The sequence below is a fragment of the Lytechinus pictus genome, chromosome 3, assembly GCF_037042905.1.
Source record: "Lytechinus pictus isolate F3 Inbred chromosome 3, Lp3.0, whole genome shotgun sequence".
NCBI classification, from domain to species: Eukaryota; Metazoa; Echinodermata; class Echinoidea; order Temnopleuroida; family Toxopneustidae; genus Lytechinus; species Lytechinus pictus.
In genome coordinates, this window is record NC_087247.1 from 63049100 (window position 1) to 63065825 (window position 16726).

The 16726-nt window shown below is 37.6% G+C and overlaps 1 protein-coding gene across 4 annotated transcripts in view; it reads right to left on the bottom strand.

Moving 5' to 3' along the window:
* Positions 1-16726, bottom strand: part of LOC129256835 (large ribosomal subunit protein bL9m-like) — a 56284-nt gene that overhangs the window by 23490 nt on the left and 16068 nt on the right. The window contains exons 1-2 of one of the 4 annotated variants that reach the window (XM_064097540.1): positions 11985-12160; positions 2502-2604 (exon numbers count right to left, since the gene is read on the bottom strand). In XM_064097540.1, the coding sequence (XP_063953610.1) occupies positions 2502-2600 (99 nt within the window). In that variant the 5' untranslated portion in view covers positions 2601-2604; positions 11985-12160. Of the gene's footprint in view, positions 1-2501; positions 2605-3282; positions 3316-11499; positions 11577-11984; positions 12161-16726 lie in introns of those variants that run through there. The other 3 variants (XM_064097541.1, XM_064097539.1, XM_064097542.1) reach the window with 3 other exon arrangements.

Sequence of the window (16726 nt, forward strand, 5' to 3'; positions counted from 1 at the left end):
CTCGAGCAGCTCGAAGCCCATCCACTTGGACTGCAGCAGCTGGGTGTGGCTCTGGAGGCTGCATGGGATGCACTGGACGTCAGAGACATCAATCGCCTCATCAGCTCCATGAGACAGCGCTGTGAAGCCGTTATTGCTGCAGGAGGTGGTCACACTCGTTACTGAACTGCCTGAAAGACACTCAGACATTCGTTTTTACCACTTCATGTCGGTAGCTGATACCCCTCAGGGCCCACTTTTCAGGATGTGCAGTGATGCGAGAGACATTGTACAACAACTGAAACCACCCATGCGTGAAATTGATTACAGCGTGTTTAAGGACATTTAGGACAGTTGTACTGAGGTATTTCCAGAAATAAAACACCTTGTATAAAATCTTTATGTACGTTTTAAAAAGTGGTCCTTAACTTTTTTTGAGTAGTGTATATTCAATAAACCTAGTTGCATTGAACACCCTGGGAGAAGAGCACAATAATGTGTAAATATAACAATTTGGTTAATCTACAATTCAAATTATTCAAAAATACAAACATTTCAACCGCAATAATCCAGACAACTCTATTAATCCCCCAGCGAAAATACAGCTATATAGAAAAGAGCCATCAATTTTTATTTCACTACAGAGAGATATTATCAATGATTCAAAATCATCCACAGCCCCAAAGAAATAGATATTTTACATCAATAGACCCCTCTATCCAATTATTTGCCATTGAAATGGTGTCTCCCTTCTGTAGTCAGTACATGAAGGTCAAATCATTTACAAAAATCTTATCATTGTTTAACAAGAGGCGAGCACATAATACGCCCACCTGTAACACGGAAAATGGAGTTATTGGTCAAGCAAGAAAAGCGGAAAGTGGCGACTTTACCTTTGACCTTCTGACCTCAAAATCAATAGAATTCCTGGGATCTATGCTAGTTACGATACACCCAAAATTATATGAGCCTAGGTTAAAGGTAAATGCCAGTTGTGGTAACGATATCAAAATGAGTTCGTATCCAATGAAATGACCACCAAAGTGTCTGTTTGTATAAATAAAACATATGTGCCAAAGAATTCTGGAAGAAATTGTGTAATGGCTGAGAAATCAGCAAATAAGCACAGGATTCGGGTCAAGCTTCGGGCCGACATTCAAGGCAATCATAATACACTGTCCCACGTGCGCTTATCTGTGTTGGTGATCTTCAGTGTGAACATTTTTCAGCGTAGATTTCAAGATTTCACAAAGTTCAGTTTATGTAACTGTACCAGATCTAGATCCTCGATGATATACTGACAATTAAGCCTGGTTTACAGACTTTCTCATGAATTCAGTGTTTACTGCAACTACTGGCATTTTTCTTTAAGTCAAATTAAAGTTATCGCGTTAACAAGGACTTCAAAACGTAAGATGAAAACATGTCACTGTAATCTTGACCTTTGACTGTTTGACCTCAAAATCAATAAGCTTCCTGGATCCATGCTATTATCATACACACCAAATTATATGAGCCTAGATTAAGTTAAAGGACAAGTCCACCCCAACAAAAATTTGATTTGAACAAATAGAGAGAAAAAAAACCGTATAGCACTGAAAATTTCATCAAAATCGGATGTAAAATAGGAAAGTTATGACATTTTAAAGTTTTATGGTTCAGTAAATCTGGTCCTTATTGTAAATCTGTAAAAATTGAAATATTGTAAAAAAAAAAAAAAAAAAAAAAAGAAATAGTGAGTGGGGGACATCATCGACTCTCTCATTTGCATGTTGCTGAGTTGTGCATTTAACTGTTTTTTGAAAAATAAAAGAAACTTTAAAATGTCTTAACTTTCTTCTGTTACATCCGATTTTGATGAAATTTTCAACGTTATTCTTGTTTGATTTTTCTCTATTGATTCAAATCAACATTTTTCTGGGGTGGACCTGACCTTTAAACTGAAGTTATCGCGTTAACAAGGACTTCAGAAGGGTAAGATGAAAAATAAGTCACTGTGATCTTGACCTTTCGACCTCAAAATCAATAGGCTTCCTGGGATCAATGCTAGCATCATACACACCAAATAATATGAGACTAGGTTAAGATAAACTGAAGTTATCGTGTTTACAAGGACTTCAGAAGGGTAAGATGAAAACATGTCACTGTGATCTTGATCTTTGACCTTTTGACCTCAAAATCAAGCTTCCTGGGATCCATGCTATTATCATACACACCAAACTATATGAGCCTAGGTTAAATTAAACTGAATTTATCGCGTTTACAAGGACTGCAGAAGGGTAAGATGAAAAAATGTCACTGTGACCTTGACCTTTGACCATTTGACCTCAAAATCAAAAGGCTTCCTTGGATCCATGCTAGTATCATACACACCAAATTATATGAGCCTAGGTCAAGTTAAACAGAAGTTATCGTATTTACAAGGAAAAGTTAACTGACGGACAGACGGATGGACATGGAGCGTGATACCATAATACGTCCTGTATGACGGGCGCATAAAAATTTATTTAAAAAAAACTTACTCTTAGTTGCTGCCATTGTATTGCTGCTGTGCCCCTAAAACCAGACACCATAAACTGACTGGATCGAGTCAATAATGACTGACAGATTGAAGAAAACATGACACTGGGAGGAAGAAAAAGAAAGGCAAAGAAAAATTATAAAAACATTGACAGGTTTTGCCATTTCATTTTAAATACTATTACATGTAGGTCCATTTCAGTTGCTGGCTCTAAACCTGGAATTCCTCTTCTAGCATTATAAGAAACTCTCCCATTCTCATAGGTCATTGAAAACACACCTTTTTTTTTAAAGCTCTTTGTTTATGTGCAGGGTTGGCGCGTTTTAAAACATGTTTTAATACATGTATTAAAACACCTGTTTTTTTTTTTTTTTTTATGTTTTAAAACACCACATAGACTTATGTCTTGTAAATTCGCATTGATTTGATTTTAGATGAACACTTTTTTTCATACTTTAGACTTAGAGGTGTAATATTTTCTTGTAACTAACTAAAACTCTTTTTCAACATCACTCTTTTTCTCCTCTTTCTGTTTCCCCCTTTATTCTCCCCTTCCCCATCGTTTTGTCATATTCCTTTCCTCCCTTTTCAATTGTGCACATCAATCCATAAGAATATCATTTTAACAAACATATCTGAGTGTTGTGCTCACTTTTTGGACAGGGAAAGAAACACTAAAATATTCAAAATAAGCTCAAATACCGTAATAGTAGTAGGCCTAATTGAATAAAATGGAAGTGTTGCACAAGCATCACATTTTACAAATAGAATGTAAAACTTACATCATACTCTTGAGGTACAAACAAAAGCGCTTTGTAAAGAAAAGTAATCTATACAGTACAAGATAATCAGCTAGCAAACATTATACCCTAACAGTCGGGACAGGGACCTTAATGACCCCCTAAAATATGTCAATGATAAATCCATAACACAACAGGGCCATGCCATATCATTCCAAGACATTTTTGGGATGCATGCATGGGTATGAGGTATATGATGATACACGACAAGTGCATGTCAGACCCCAAATTGCTCAAAAACGTGATTTCATGTATAAATCCAATGTGGATTCTCTAAAAAATTAAAAAACATTGTGAACATCTTTACACTGATATTTTTCTTCAAATATTTATGCATTTGATTAGAATTCCTCAATTTTCAAAAATACCGGGTAAGCAGTTAAAAGGCTTTATTTATAGATTTAAACCAAAATTTGTATTTCATGCACTAATAATGTCATAATTCATTCAAAGGAAATAAAGCATATTGATTTAATGACATTAAGCTTTGAAGCCCCATTATTATGTCATTTTCTACCATTGTGCAAATTTTTATCAGCCCTACCACCTAGATTGACAAGACTTAAAATACCCCGGGACTACATGTACATGTATGAGGGATAAACTTATAAAATGTCAGCTTACTTTAGTGTTCTTTTTTTTTAAGCATTCAATTTCCATGATTTATTAATTTTGGGGAAATATTAATTTTTCTGTTGGAAATTCCGTCAAAAAATTGTAGTCATCACTTTACTTACTCCAAAATGCATTTAAAACATCAAGCACTTACGTCATACTGTAGAGTATAATTGATTAACAAAAAATTACATCTTTCATTGGAAAAAATATTGTTTTGAAATAATAAAAAAAATTTTTTTGTTTTTTTTTAAATAAAAAACTTTTTTATTGCAACACTGTTTATGTATTTGTATATTCTTTTTTAAAGTTGAATGCACTCTATATTAATGTAGACTGTAATTTCTGAAAAAAGGTGTTTTATAGTATGATATCATGATGTGCTTTATTTCGATGCAAATTTCATATATAATATATATTTACACTTTAATGTAATTTCACTAAATAAGTTTAAACAGTATGTAGACCTAGCTTGATTGGAGAGAAGCAGCTTTATCAAGGTTCAGTCCATTTTTAAAAGGGCGGTCGATCAAATTGAAATGTGGAAATTTGAAAAAACACATGGTAACATGAAGACCTTTTATCAATCCCCATATCATTTTTTTTCTAATCCGAAGGTCTAATAGATACCAATTGGACCTGTGACTAGTAATTGAAACCAGTTGAGGCTTTCTTTGAACTCGCACCAAATGTGCCCCCAAACGTCTGACGGAAAATTCAGAAATATTTTGCCCCAAGCTCAAACGGTTACTAAGTTACGGCCTCCCTTAGCAACCAATGCATGGTCAAACAATCACTTTTAAATAAAATTAGCTATTTTTGATTGACTGCTGGAGCCAAGTTTGATAAAGCAGTGTTCTAATTTTATGTAAATTTGAAGAACTTTATAGTCTTAACATGGGCAGTATATCATGGCACGGATCTGACCAGCTGTTATTGCGCACAAGGTCGCCAAAAATGGTGTTAAGCGTTCAAGTCAATTAGTCCGGGGGCTCAGGGAGTTTATTCAGCTGATCGGGTACATAAGGTTTGATGGTCCCAACATGTTGGCATGATATCAGTGGTCAAGAAAGTGTGTTGCTGCCGGGTCATATCCTGTACAGAAGGCCCAGAGGACCCCATTTTTGTCGGCCCTCTTGGATTTTTCATGAAAATCAATTATTTTCATATTTTTGCACAAACAGTGGAAAAATATTAAATAAATACGCATTTCACAATGATTTAGATAGTAGAAATCGATTGCAATCGTTTTCTGGCCAGTCCGGTTTATATTTTTTGAAAAATATAAGAATTTATGCCAAAATTTCCATGTTTTTAGGCAAAACTTTGCATGTGCATTGATTTCTTTCTGTTTTGTCATTAGTATCAACAACTAATGCAAAATATTAGCATTCAACACGAAAGAGGATGTATATTAACGAGAACATTGATATGCTTCATGACAGTATTAATGTCTTAACTTGCTTAGATATAGGGAAAATACCTTCAAATGTATTCCCCGATAGTGCGATAAAATGACACCAAAAACCAACCTCCGTCACTAGTCACACTAGTGATACCGACTACAATGCACTCGCTGGCATGCCTATAGTACAATAGACTCAATCGGTCTTGCCTCGCCTTTGTTGGCGTGAGCAAAGATACTACAAGGGGAAGATCGGACACTTTGACGATTTTTTGAAACGCTCGATAAATGCTTATGGGGAAGGGCGCCCAACAGCGTTGAGTAAGTAAACCTTCGCATATCGGCACGCAACTGTGTATAAAACATATGGGAGAAATGAGAGAGGGGAGTTTGGAGAGGGTTCAAGGGTGACGCATGGGAATAATTCCACGTTTTATTACCAAGAAACCTCTGCAAATATATTCATCTCAAATTTAAGGGGGAAATAATTGAAGAAAAAAAATTTCAAAATGTAAAAATCGTCTATTCCTTCAACCCTTCACAATTTCTTTCATGTTTTGTACACAACCATCTCGCGATACTCAAAGGTAAAAAAGGTCGTTACTTACTCAACACTGTAGGGCGCTCTTCCCGAGCGTTTCATTACGCGGGCCGGTCTATGTACTGTCCGATCTTCCCCTGTAGTATCTTTGGTGTGACTAGCACGCATAAATGCATGTAATGAGCGTCGTGATAGAAAAGTGTATATTACATATATGGGTATGAGGGCAAAAGGCGTTTTTTACATATTACAGCAACTTTTTATATTAATGAAACCTCTTGGAAAAGTTACAGGAGGCATTGCTCTGCATGTCGCGAGCAATTACATTCGGGCACCTTAAAACATAGCTCTGCAAGAGCCTGTCGAAGGTACCCCACCCTTATCCGAAGCTTGACTATTAAAATATCTTGCCTTTTGAGGCCCTCAATGTTGCAAAATGATGCTTCGGTTCTAAAGGTAAAAAACAACTTTCATTTTCTTGAAATTACTTGGAGACGGAAGAGTAGGCTTTTCTCTATCAGCTACATTTAAAGAAATGAGGGCACAGCAAAGCCTTCCCTCTCAGGGGGCTGCCCCGAGTCACCCAGCCCCTTTTTCGTATTTTGCCCATTTTTTGGAAAATTCGTCATTTTGGAGCCACATTGATGAAAAAAAGTGTTTCTACTATGTAGTGAAGCCACTTTTATTGTTTTAAACCACTTGGAGACAAAAGAGTAGACTTTTTTCTATCTGCTACATATAAAGAATTGCTGGAAAATCTAAGCCACCCCCGTCAGTGGGTTGCCGAAGACACCATCCCCTTTTTCCGTATTTTGCAAATTTATGGAAAAATCTGCAAATTTGGAACCCCCACTGAGGCTAAAGGGTGTTTCTGCTAAAAAGCAATCCATTTTCATTGTCTTAAAACCACATGGAGACAAAAGAGTTGCCTTTCCTCTATCAGTTACATATAAGGAGGTGTTGGTACAGCAAAGCCTACCCCCGTCAGAGTCTCCTGAAATTGCCCACCCCTTTTCTGTATTTTACCTTTTTATTAGAAAATCTGTGAATTTGGAGCCCACATTAAGGCACACAGATGTTTCTCCTATATAGCAAACCACTTTCATTGTCTTAAAACCACTTGGATGCGAAAAAGTAGTATTTTTTCTATCTGCTACATATAACGAAGTGCTGGCACATCGAAGCCTACCCCTCAGGGGGCTGCTGAAGTCACACGCTCCCTTTCCGTATTTTGCCAATCTATGGGAAAATCTGCCAATTTGGAGCCACTGAAGAGGGTAGGCGTCGATGTGCCAGCACCTTTTTATATGTAGCTGATAAAACAAAACAAAAAAGCCTTCTTTTTAATTTCCAGGTGATTTAAAAAATAAAAATGACTTTACTATTATATCAGAAACGCCCTTTGCCTCAATGGTGACTCCAAAATGACGAATTTTCTAATAATTAGACAAAATGGACAAACAGGATGGGTTGACTTAATATTCGGCAGCCCCTGAAGAGGGTAGGCGTCGATGTGCCAGCACTTCTTTATATAAAAAGTCTACTCTTTCATCCCCAAGCCCAGGGGAGTTTAAAAAAAAGTGGTTTTACTTCATAGCAGAAATACCTTTTTGCATCAATGGGGCTAAACACTGCGAATTTTCCAAGAGGGAAAATAGGCAAAAAGGTGGGGTGACTTCAGCAGCCCCTGAATTGAGTAGCTTCGATGTGCCAGCACGTTTTCTGCATGTAGCTGATAGAAGAAAGCCTATTCTTTCATCTTTAAGCTTAAATTGGCTTCATTATATAGCAGGAATGCTATTTTGCCTGAACGAGGGGGTAAAAAACTGCGAATTATTCAATAAAGTGGGAAAATAGACAAAAGGGTGTGGGGGGGGGGGGGATTCTACAGCCTCTGACGGGGTAGGCTTCTGTGTGCGAGCACGTCTTCAAGTGAAGCTGATGGAGAAAATCATACATTTTTGTCTCCCAGGAGTTACAAAACAATAAAAGTGACTTTCTGCAAAGCAGAAACGCCATTGGTCTCAATGGGACTCCAAAATGGCGAATTTTCCTAGAAATGGGCAATAAACGAAATAGGGGTTGGGTGACTTTAGCCTGCCCTGAGGGGGTAAGGCTTCGATGTGCCAGCACTTCGTTATAATGTAGCAGCCAGAGAAAAAACTATTTTTTTTGCATCCAAGTGGTTTTAAGACAATGAAAGTGTTTTGCTATTTAGGAGAAACATCTTTGTGCCTCAATGTGGGCTCCAAATTCGCAGATTTTCTATTAAAAGGTAAAATATAGAAAAGGGGTGGGTAATTTCAGAAGGCGAGATATTTTAATAGTCAAGCTTCCAATAGGAATGGGGTACCTTCGACAGGCTCTTGCTGAACTATGTTTTAAGGTGCCCGAATGTAATTGCTTGCGACATGCAGAGCAATGCCTCCTCTAACTTTTCCAAGAGGTTTCATTAATATAAAAAGTTGCTGTAATATGTAAAAAACGCCTTTTGCCCTCATACCCATATATGTAATATACACTTTTGTATTATATTGCGACGCTCATTACATGCATTTATGCGTGCTAGTCACACCAACAAAGGCATGCCAGCAAGCGCATTGTAGTCGGTATAACTAGTGACGGAGGGTGCTTTTTGGTGTCATTTATCACAATATCGGGGAATACATTTTGAGGTATTTTCCCTATAATTACGCAAGTTAGGACATTAATACTGTCATAAAGCAAATCAATGTTCTCATTGATATATCCTCTTTCGTGTTGAATGCTAATATTTTGCATTAGTTGTTGATATTAAAGGAGAATGAAACCCTTGAAACCAGCTGAATCCATATCAAAGAGAAAAATCAAAGAAACATATTGTTGAAAGTTTGAGGAAGATTGAATGAATAATAAGAAAGTTATGAGCATTTGAATATTGAGATCACTAATGCCATGTAGATCCTCCAATTGGCAATGCGACCAAGATCTGTGATGTCACACACGTACAACTCCCTCATTACTCTAGTACTCATTTCACTTATATTCTCACTTTTATAGAGTCTATCACAAGGTGAGGTGTTCTCTTTATGAGAGGACAAGTACAGAGGTTTCACAACATTATATCATTGATGAATCGTTTGTCATATGATTAGAATGAGCAAAAAGAGATGTTTTGGGGTATATTTTCAGTGTCCAAAAGGGGAGAGTTGTTCATCTGTGACATCATAGATCTTGGTCGCATTGCCAATGGGAGGATCTCCAAAGCATTAGTGATCTCGACATTCAAATGCTCATAACTCTTCTATTGCTAGTCCTATTTTACTCAAACTTTTGTTGATCTTATTCGTTGATTTTTCTGCTTTCACAAAAGCTAACTTGCTCCAAGAGTTTCATTCGCCTTTAATTACAAAACAGAAAGATATCAATGCACAGGCAAATTTTTTACTTAAAAACATGGAAATTTTGGCATAAATTCTTATATTTTTCAAAAAATATTAACCGGACTGGCCAGAAAACGATTGCAATCGATTTCTACTATCTAAATCATTGCGAAATGCATATTTATTTAATATTTTTCCATTGTTTGTGCAAAATATGAAAATAGTTGATTTTCATGAAAAATCCAAGATGGCCGACAAAAATGGGGTCCTCTGGGCCTTCCCTACAGGATATGACCCGGCAGCAACACATTTTCTTGACCACTGATATCATGCCAACATGTTGGGACCATCAAATCAAACCTTATGTACCCGATCAGCTGAATAAACTCCCTGAGCCCCCGAACTAAATGTTTTTGGGTGCATGTTTGGAGGCTCATAACCTCCAAATTCAATTAGCTTAGAACTCAATATTATGCATACTTGAAGACTAAGACTAAGAAAAATCCAACTTTGAGGGCGCCCTACAAGAAATCGACTTGCATGTTTAGGCCAATTTTTTGTAGGTCTAGCACTAGCAGCTGCATGAGTTGGTAGCGAATCGTCATGCAAGTTGAATTGTCCGACTCATCATCATAGGCGTAATTCCCCTAATTTACCTCCATCCACGTCACTAGAGCTAGAAACTTCATCACCATTCTCTTCATCTTCAAAATCATCAATTTGAAAATCCAAAATCTAGATAAACTTCTGGGTTTTCTTTCATTTCGTGATCGAAGTATTCAGTGACAGTGTGGAGAAAACGTACCCTCGCAACAGGTTTTGCATGCAATGGAGCTTGACGTGGGAGAGCTAATCACGTCTCTCGTACACTCATACACGTCATCAAATTCGAGTCAATTCAGAGACCGCTGGGAGGCGTATTTTCGGAGAGGCATTTTAGCGCTTTTTAGTTGGCGATATCCACCTTATGTATTACTTTCGTTATTTTTCAATGACCAAATGATAATCCCCACATCATGACCTTTCCACTGATATATAATAAGGCCATATTCATAATCAATATATTTCTCCTTTAAAGAAATCGATGGGGGTCAGGTGACAAATTGTCTAAAAATTGGTTGATTTGACGTGGATTGACCCACATGATATATTTTCAAAAACGTAAAAAAGGGACATTCAAGTCTCTGATCGAGTGCAGCAGATTTAACATTTACACGGTGCCTAATTGGTAAACATTTTCGCTGAATGCGTAGGGGCGAAAACTTCCCGCGCACCGTATCACTCACAAGTCCTGAACGCTGTGCTGTATGTTTTATCACATATTTGGTTGATTTCATGCTTATAAATTATTTTTTTCTACACAATGCCACATTTCATCAATATTGTTTGTCATTATAACATTGGAAATGTAATTTATTAACGGCCCAAACGATCAACTATATTAAAAAAACTGGGAAATATTGCGAGAGAGTGATTAATTAGGTGATGTTCATTGTCAAAATTTAGTCATGACTTCGGTTGTACATAAGCCAACGCTGTCACTTGCGCACGGGCTTGCGCACTTGCCGTCGGGCTGGACTTTGGTGGGTGACCGTTGGCACCATTCAACGTGCAGAGTTGGGGAGTTATAGGTAAAAATACTTGGAAATAATCTGCAATATTTTTTTTCTTGTCCCTAAATTACTCATATGAAAATTCCAAGTATTAAAAAAAATTAAGTTGAAATCCAATTTTAGTGGCATGACAACCAGTGGCACTCAAATGGGGGGGGGGGGAGGCACTTGCCCCCCAAATTTTTTTCATGAAAAAAAAAAATAGGAAAAAGAAATGAAAGAGAGAAGGGAAGGATATCATCAAATTTGATTTTTTAACAAAAAATGTCGAAACTTTTACTCATCTTGCTCGCTCGCAACTACTTTTTATAAATTTCACCTGATATGCCATCTATAATCCTTGAATTTTTTGCTCGTTACGGAAACAAATGGAAACAAAAAGAAAGGAAAATGAACGACATATCCCCATTACTATTGCTGTGATTCTCATAAGCGAGAGAAGGGGCCACAGAACTTCATATGAGCGACATATTTACATAAAAAATATTGGCTATGAATCTCACAAGGGGGCACGGACCGGAAATGTTCACCCCCCCCCTGCCCTGGATTCGCCGCTGATTCCATCCTAAAATGACTTAATACTGATGCTCTGAAATCAAGACAATACAGAAGATTGATATTCTGTAATATACATTATGAACGTCTGACAAAAAGATTACCAACCGATCAGCTGAACAGTACGCGTATCACTTCGGAGCCGGAGTTGATCAGTTGTCGCAGAGTGTGTGGAACACTCACCTAAAAATCAACAAAAAGGGGCTAAAATGTAACTTGTAAGTTTAACATTAATCCATTTTAATTTAAAATTATATCAATATGAGATATTTGTTTCGACCTTATGAAAGTCATATCTCATGCATCCAACTTGTATTAAGGCATACATTTACCAAAGTCCTGGGTTGCAAATCAAAACAGCAATGTCCAACCCGGAATTTCGGTATTGTCGCCTATGAGGTCCATACATGTTGTTAATAATGTTTGGAGTGGCTTCATTCATTGGTACTAGGAGTGATCTCCACACCCACCCATGGGAGCATTACTGCCGCCGCGTACAGGAAAATTGAAGGCACGGCGCATGCAAAATTGCAACTAACTCCCGCGAGCTTAAGAAGAAATTTAATCAAATCAAGTACTACTACGAAACTTACCGAACAATGTGAAGTCAATTCCCCCTAGTATGATGAATATCCCTCAAATAGCGTCATTTAAGCGTTGATTTTTCATCTCGTTGACAAAATACGGACATCGCTTGCCTTCCATCTCCCAAATTTTTCGTCTAATTAGCTAAAGAGGGCGTGCGATTTATTTTCATATCAAAGACACTACAAGGGAAAGACTAGGCACAAAAACTATTTTACACGTAAATCGATGCAAAGCGTTACGCGAAGTCGGCAAAGTGTCCAATCTTTTTACTGTAAAGACTTTGGTGGAACGTTTATTGACAAACGAACGGTAGCACTGCGGGCTTTGTTCAAGGTACGTAGAATTTTTTTTTTTTTTTTTTTTGTCATCGCTTTGAATGTTTTTGAAAAAGTATTATCGTCAGCAAAAATATAAAAAGTATGTTTCTTAAGTTATTGCATTTATTGGTGTCTATATTTTATCAAACAATCATGGGAAATGTGCATATGTGACTCGACACACCGAAATGAGAGACAAGTCGGAATGTTCCAAATCCAATTTCTTTAGTGATTATTATTGCCCGTTTCTTTACCTTTAATTTGATATATCACTTGACCCTTAAGAGTAAATATTAGTAGAGATATTAGCCTTAGAATGCAAGAAGAATTGGGCTCTTGAAAATAAAAATCAAGAGAAAAACGCCTTCGAAGTTTGACTTCCGTTTTGACCCTGCTCCATGAAAAAATCTGTTTTGCCACCACCGAGCTAACCGAAATGCCCTAGTAACCGCTTGCCAAAAAAGGCAAAACGGTTAACCAATGAGGAGGCTGCTTTGAGAACAATAGTCAACTTGCAAGTCACGCGCGACTGCAAGACGAAACAACGTTTCATGTCAATCAATTATCTTCTACACATCAGTGGTTAAACCGGGGTTTTATAATAATCTTCGTGAAAGAAAAAGAATGCCATGATATAAAAGGTTGGACCTAAAACCACGGAGGAGGGAGTATTCCAATTGTGCCATCGGCTTGTTTGAATTTCGATGGCGTTTACTCTCACCCGGACTCTTGACATGTAATCTATCAAGCGAGTCATTATGACCTGAACTTGAACCGCATGTTAAAAAAAAACAAGTGGAATGCCTCTGGCCGTCTCACCTGCATCACGCGATTCAATATAGCAGCAGTGCTGATTTTGAAAACTACTATAACTCGCACAAGATGTTCAGTGATACTTGGTTACTCGTATTTCCACGTTTTATGAACTAGACCAATACACTTATAGAGATATGATGGCAATTCAACAAATACCCCCAACGTGGCCAAAGTTCTTTGACCTTACATGACCTTTGACCTTGATCATGTGACCTGAAACTCGCACAGGATGTTCAGTGATACTTGATTACTCTTATGTCCAAGTTTTATGAACTAGACCAACACACTTTCAAATTTATGGCTGTAATTCAACAAATACCCCAATTTGGCCAAAGTTCATTGACCCTAAATGACCTTTGACCTTGATCATGTGACCTGAAACTTGCACAGGATGTTCAGTAATACTTGATTACTATTATGTCCAAGTTTCATGAATCAGATCCATAAACTTTCAAAGTTATGATGACATTTCAAAAACTTAACTTTAGGTTAAGATTTTGATGTTGATTCCCCCAACATGGTCTAAGTTCATTGACCCTAAATGACCTTTGACCTTGGTCATGTGACATGAAACTCAGGCAGGATGTTCAGTAATACTTGATTAACCTTATGGCCAAGTTTCATCAACTAGGTCCATATACTTTCTAAGTTATGCTGTCATTTCAAAAACTTAACCTCAGGTTAAGATTTGGTGTTGACGCCGCCGCCGCCGTCGGAAAAGCGGCGCCTATAGTCTCACTCTGCTATGCAGGTGAGACAAAAAACTATCCCTTGTAAAAAATAATGGTACGATGGGCCTTCAAAATAATTTGTACCTCACCTTTACTAATGGCTTGTGTGCTCATGTTTTATTAACGCTAATGTTAGATTGAGACAGTGAGAACAAAAACGCGAATAATTCAATATCGTCTATTACCGATCATTTGGGGGGGGGGGTATAATTTACAGCATTGGAATGATTTGAAATTAGTACAAAATACATAAAGGTATATTAATGAAAAAAGGCAATAGAAAAACGTTTATAATGATTCTAAAATTGGTGCAGAAAAAACCTTGACATAAACGTCTTAATTCTACAACAAAAAGAGCGAGGAGATACCCTGAGTAAAGTCCCGTTATAATTATTTCCAACAGAGGTTAGATTAGGGGAGATACGCTTTTTATTTTTTTAAACAAACAAGTGCACACCTAGTTACAAATAATGTGTCAAGCATTTCCATTTATCTGAATGAAGGATATAAGAGCAAAGGTGTCGTAGCCGCGGGGATCGATCCCGGACTCTCCATGTATAGCCAGGCACCTTAGACCACTCGGCCACGGCACCTCCAACATGAATGCTGATTCGGATCGATATCAAGCACAACCAATATTTTATTCTAACACAGTAACAGATAAAAAATTAGAACATGCAATTTATGCCTTGTGCAACAGGTCTTTGTAAGATTGAATGATTAAATTTGGAGGAGAGAGAACCCCATAAAACTGAGAGAAAAACATAATAATAATAAATTCAAAATAAAAAAATAAAACGAAATAAAAGCCCGGTTGTGTTTTATATAGTTCTCTGTATTTTCTTGTCCGTTTTCTTAATTTTCCAATAGAACTTTTGACTCATTCCATTCTACCTTAATTTCCCGCTGTTGTTTGCTATTTTGTCATCTTTGTTGTTTATTTCCCTTTGTTACTAATCACGCTAGCATAGTATTTGGAATGATTTGTTCTTTCTCACATGTTCTTCTTTCCTTCCTTTCCCGCTTTCCTTCCGTTTTCCCTTTGTATGTTTTTCTTACTTTTTCATAGGCGGATCCAGCTTTTGGCGAATGGGGGGGGGGGGGGCGTACTGCCGAGCGGCGCACATAAGCACTTCACCGGCGCCATAAAAGAAAATTTTGAAAAAGGGGTAAAGTCTGACCCTGTCAAATGCTCTTTTCTTTTCTTTCCTTTATTTTTATTTTTTAAGCGGCGCCTTTTCTTTCTTTTACTTTTTTTTTTTTTTTTTGAGCGGCGCCAAATATTAAGGGGGGGGTGTGCGCTCCCTCTGCCCCCCCCCTGGATCCGCCATTGTTTGTTTTTTGAAGACGAATAATTGTATGTATACGATGATAACAGTGCGAGAACTGATTAAAAAGCTACAATAATTCGTCTTTAAATGCAGTCTCGACTTTCGACATCGCACTGAACACGCCATTTCTGAGTTGATCGACACTTCACACGTTTTGAAATAACAAAAGCCCGGACGTTGCGAGTAACAAAACCTAGACTACGGTAGACCCGGCGGTCGCCCGACGAGCGCCGGCGCGGTCTGTTTGTACTGTAAAGGTGATTACGGTACGAACCAATTGTTCTTTCGTATTAACAATTGATCATTAGCCTTTGTGTTACGGGGTCCTGGCCGCCCAAACTACGATGGATTGTGAACTTTAGATAATAATGATAATTTTCCAAAGTTACAAAGCGCTGATCTCCTTTGTTTGAACAGTTCTTGTGCTTGGCTTTCATTTCGCCATTATTACGTTATCACCAATCTTGACCAACCTTATAACTCAGATTTCGCATCCCGTTTGACGGTTAGTAACTCTTTGATAAATATAATTAAAAGACAATTATTAAAATCTCTTTGAAGCACGGGCGGGAATGAAAGGGAAGGGGGAGCCTAGGTTTTCATTTCTCTGCCACGGCCCGTTAATTGCTTTTAATTTTATATAGATTAAAAATCATAATCACAAGCTCTTTGAAGCACTTTACTTCAGGGGCGCGGTGGAGCGAATTTGAAGGGGGGCACTGGGAAAAATGGTACCTTCTCGTTAAAAGGGCACTATATCTTTAAAAAAGAAAGACTAATCTATAGTAGTGTGGTGAGCAAAAATTTTTGAATTGGCTGCAGTATCGAAGCTTCGAGCGAGCAAAAATGAACATTTTTGTAACGAAAATCAAATTTTGTGTTAGATTTTGACATAAATTATAGGCCTATTCAGAAATAATATCATTATCTATCTTTCCTTCTCTTATATTTTCTTTCTTTTTTCTTGGTTGTGCTTTTTTTGGGGGGAGGCAAGAGTCCCCCCATCTGTACGCATCTACCCACTCAACTGACTGATGAAACTTAATGCACGTATGATTATTCTTTTTTCCTTCAGAAGTATATTGCTTTATTTCTTGTTTCAAAGGGGCACTCGTTAACACCGTGACTAAACTGATGGTCCTTCCCAGGTGAAAGGGGCACAGAACATGTTGGTAAGGGGCATTTTCTTGGGTAAAAAGGGGCACTGATAAGAGAAAGGGCACCGTATAAGAAATCAAAGGGGCCCCTTCTAATGGCATAAAACGGGTCCTTCTCGGGTGTGAAAGGCGCTGCACGTACAAAACACGTTCGTGATGGCATTTGGGGGTAAAAATTGGCATACGAAAAATGGCACTTGCTAACACACACAAAAGAGAAGATCAAACTGGGAAAGAACGATAAACCGAAACATAAAGAGGATAAAACAAAGATAAGAACAAGAAGAAAAGGGGCATGGAGGAAAAGACGGTGGGTGTGGCAAGGAAGAATAAAGAACGGCTGTGATAAAAAAAATAGAAGATCGAATGGGAGAACAAGGAATAATATAGAACAA